Genomic DNA, 4,451 nt, shown 5'->3' on the forward strand with positions numbered 1-4,451 from the left:
AGAATGATATAATCATTGAACCAAGAAATATGTTATAAACATGCTATTTAAAATGTAGTTGTGCTTTTTGCATTTTTCTTTTTTTAAAATGACGTAATGTGCACATTTATATAATGGCATTACAAAACCACGTAGAAATTAAACAAATTAATTTGGTTTAGTCTGTGGCATGTTGACAGCAGAGCAATCGATCGCAAGGTGATTGCATCGATACAGAGTGTGTGTGATCGTCGCGTTTACAGTGTGAGACTTTCAAGAGTGATGGCACTTAGAAGAGCACTGCATTTTGTTTTTAAAGTAGGAGACAGGACCAGAACAGCCACTTTTTACAGGGATGTCTTAGGAATGAAGGTAGAAGAGCTGTCTATTGACCTTATTGTAATATTCCAGTTCTGTATTCTAAATTCATTGAGGACTTTGCCTCCTAATAATGGTGATAAGACAGTTAATGATGTTACCAAATGCAGTTTTGACACGTCGCATATCTTCCCTCAGTCTGTGTTCAGTCTCAAATTACAGATTTATAAACAATAACTACTGACTCTAATATACAGATTCTGCGTCATGAAGAATTTGAGGAGGGCTGCAAAGCAACCTGCAATGGGTTAGTCATATAATATATATATTTTTATTTTTTATTTTTATTTTTTTACTAACTTAACTACTACTTAACCTGTAAACATATATCTGTTCTTGTGTTGTCAGTCCATATGATGGGAAATGGAGTAAAACCATGGTGGGCTTTGGACCAGAAGATGACCACTTTGTGGCAGAGTTGACCTATAACTATGGAGTGGGTGAATATCGCCTTGGCAATGACTTCCTGGTAAACTCCTTATACATTTATATTCAAATCACACATACAAAAATAAAATAAAATAAATGAATAATACTATATATATATATATATATATATATATATATATATATATATATATATATATATATATGTGTCTGTCTGTGTGTGTTCAAAAGTTGTGGACAGAATTCTTTGATGAATAGAAAGTTTAAAATAACAGCTTTTATCTGAAATATAAATCTTTTGTAACATTATAAATGCCTTTACTGTCACTTTTGTATTAAGTATTAATTTCTTTCCAATATATATATTATTATTTTTTACTGACCCCAAACAGTAGTGTATGTTACACAAGTTTTCTATTTCAGATAAATGCTGTTATTTTGAACTTTCTATTCAAAGAATCCTAAAAAAAAAAATGTGTACACAGCTGTTTTCAACATTGATAATAATAATAAATGTTTCTTGAGGACCAAAACAGCGTATTAGAATGATTTCTGAAAGATCATGTGAAACTGAAGACCGGAGTAACGATGCTGAAAATTCAGCTTTGTTTCCAAAAATTTTTTTTTTTTTAAATATATATTCATGATAAAATACGACATGATCATCATCATTTATAATTCAACTTTTAACTTGAATTGACAAAATAAATCATTTATATTTAGGTATTCATTTTGGTATCAATATTAAATAAAGCATTTTCACTAGCAGTTTCTGACTTTTGGTCCACACCGTATGTTTTCTGTGAAATGGGATCCTGATCTTTCCTCTATCTGTGCTCTTCAATATTAGGGTCTCACTCTCCAGTCTAGTCAGGCTGTGAGTAATGCGAAGAGGTTAAACTGGCCTCTCACACAAGTTGGAGACTCTCTCTACATGACTGAAGCTCCGGGAGGATACCGCTTCTTCCTTATAGACAAGGAACAGCCGAGCTGTGGTGGGTATTTGCGTGAAGCTCGTGTTATAATAGGGATGTGAAAACTTCCTTCATGAAATGTGGAAGCAGATATATGAGGTAACTTTAGTAGTTAATTGCGCCATTATATACTGACTCCTAACTGATTGTTTTTTTTCTTGGTAATAGATCCTGTCCAGAAGGTCTCTCTGGCAGTGTCTGATCTGCAGCGTTCTATTCATTATTGGTCTGCCCTGCTGGGAATGAAAGTTATTGAGAAAAATGAGGACAAAAAGATTGCTTTAATGGGATTCTCAGATAATCAGGTTTGGCTGAAAATAATCCATTTATTGTATTTTTGGCAATAATTAAATTATGAGGACATGCCACTCACCAAGACCTCGTGAACAGTCTTGAGTTTGGTTATACTCTTTTTTTTTTTTTTTTTATAAAACTTCTCAGGCCCTTATGGCAGGAAATGAATTTATACAAATGCATATACACACTACCGTTCAAAAGCAAATTCATGAAAGAAATTAGTACTTTCATTCAGCAAGGATCAAAAAGTGTATACTGTTACCAAATATTTTTAAGGATCAAAGGATCCTGAAAAAAAAAATCATGGTTTCCACAAAAATAATGTTTTCAATGTTGATAACACTAAGATGTAACATGAGCAGTAAGTCAGCATATTAGAATGATTTCTAAAGGATCATGTGATGTGACACTTAAGACTGATGCTGAAAATTCAGCTTCGATCACAGAAATAAATTACATTTTAAAATATTTTTAAATATAAAACAGTTATTTTAAATTGTAATAATATTTCACAATATTGCTGTTTTTACTGTATTTTTGACCATACAAATGCAACCCTATTGAGCACAAGAAACTCCTTCTTTTTTTTTTGTTAAAACATTTAAAAATCATACTGACCTCAAACTTTTGAATGGTAGTGTATGTGTCTTGAAATCAATTCTTGTGCTTTTGTAGTGTAAGCTGGAGTTACAGGACATTGGAGGCGATGTGGAACATGCAACTGCTTTTGGAAGGATCGCATTCGCTTGCCCTCGGGATCAGGTCAGATAATCTACTGTACTCAAAACCAACATCCACATCAGATTTTACTTCTTGTAATTTTAAGGAAATGTCTTTGTTTTACAGTTACCAGACATTGAGGCGATAATGAAAAAAGAAAAGCACAAAATCCTCACCCCGCTTGTGAGTCTGGACACACCTGGAAAAGCCACAGTGGAAGTCGTCATTCTGGCAGATCCTGTGAGAATTTATTGTGTAATGTTATTGAGACTGAATGTTGAGTATTTGCAAAAGTAAGCTTGGCTGACTCAGATCTCCACATAATGTAGGATGGCCATGAGATCTGCTTTGTGGGTGATGAGGCATTCAGGCAGCTTTCTGCAATGGACCCTCAGGGAAATGAGTTACTGGATAAGGTAATTTAGAGTATAAAAAAAATCCTGTGATCCACTTACAAGCCGCATTCATATGTTTTCTGTTTGGTTTCTTTCACAGGCCATGGCTGCAGATAAGAGTGACGAGTGGTTCGCCAAACGCAACAAGCAGAAGGCTTCAGCATAAAGACTGTCTGGCATCATTGACACTGCGTGAAAAGATCCAGGCTATGCAGTCAACCAGATAATAATGCCAATTCTATCAAGAACACCCTACAATCCCTAAAACTTCAATAGGACACACTTTTGGACATGATGAAAAATGTGTATTTCTGTTAATCCTCATGATTATGTAGTTATTCTCCTAAAAGTGTATATTTTTGATAAATAAAGAGGATAATCAGCAAAGTGTAATGTTACAAATATTCAGAGGCTATTAAAATAAACATTTCCTTTGGTGCCATACCAAATTAATTGCAATTATTAGTTTACAATGACAAATTCAAAGAAACATTCATGGTACATTCCAAGGTGCAGAGAAAGAAAAGACAAAGCTTTCCGTTTCATTCCACTGACCAGCAGAGATATGTATTGTAATACTTCTACTACATCATATAATGTAAATCATATAAATAAATGTAAAATATTCAACAGTTTTGTTAATTAAAATTTTTTGAAAACAAATAGTGTTAATTACAGCAAATAGTAATAATTACAGCAGAAGTCAAAAAGGTTAGGTGTGTTCCATTTGAAGCGGCACTGCGCAGACTGATCGGCTTCTGACATCAAAGTACCGTGAGAGCATAAGGAGCCGCCAGCTCGCTAAGTCATGTATGTTTTCCTTTGTATGTGTTTATAATGTTATTTTTTCTTCTTTTTTCTCTTTCTTTTTTTGTTTGTGAAACTTTACATGAAGATTTGATGTAATTTCATTCCTGAGGTTCTATATCTGTTCTGTCCTGTTTTGTATATTGTTTGATGCAATATACAAAAAAAAAAAACACTGCTCAAATACTTAAAACAAACTGCTTCAAGTCTAAAACACCTGTTGAGAGCCCATGGTGTCGCCTTTTATATATTGTTTATGGGTGTAGCTCACCTGTGGTCAGGTGACACCCTCTGTATAAACATGACAGTCAGCTGACTGTCCAACTTATAAAACTAACAATTTGCACACTTTTATTTATAATAGGTAAAAGACAAGAATTTTTGTATTCCGTACCTATAAAGATGGTAAGACTTATTAAACGTTTGTGGCTCTTTAGTAAAAAATAAATAACTTTTTATTATTTTCTGTGCTCTTCTCGTAGGCTTTTATTATGGAAAAAAAACTCTTAATATT

The 4,451-nt window shown here is 33.4% G+C and overlaps 1 protein-coding gene across 1 annotated transcript; it reads left to right on the top strand.

Moving 5' to 3' along the window:
* Positions 1-176: 176 nt before the first annotated feature.
* glod4 (glyoxalase domain containing 4) lies at positions 177-4,399 on the top strand. The gene is made up of 9 exons (XM_079609585.1): positions 177-351; positions 555-604; positions 706-826; positions 1,595-1,739; positions 1,887-2,023; positions 2,691-2,777; positions 2,862-2,975; positions 3,065-3,151; positions 3,231-4,399. The coding sequence occupies exons 1-9, from the start codon at positions 262-264 to the stop codon at positions 3,294-3,296; spliced, it is 897 nt and encodes a 298-aa protein (XP_079465711.1). The 5' UTR covers positions 177-261; the 3' UTR covers positions 3,297-4,399.
* Positions 4,400-4,451: the final 52 nt, after the last annotated feature.

Source organism: Phoxinus phoxinus (assembly GCF_949152265.1).
Source record: "Phoxinus phoxinus genome assembly, chromosome: 4".
Classification (NCBI taxonomy): Eukaryota; Metazoa; Chordata; class Actinopteri; order Cypriniformes; family Leuciscidae; genus Phoxinus; species Phoxinus phoxinus.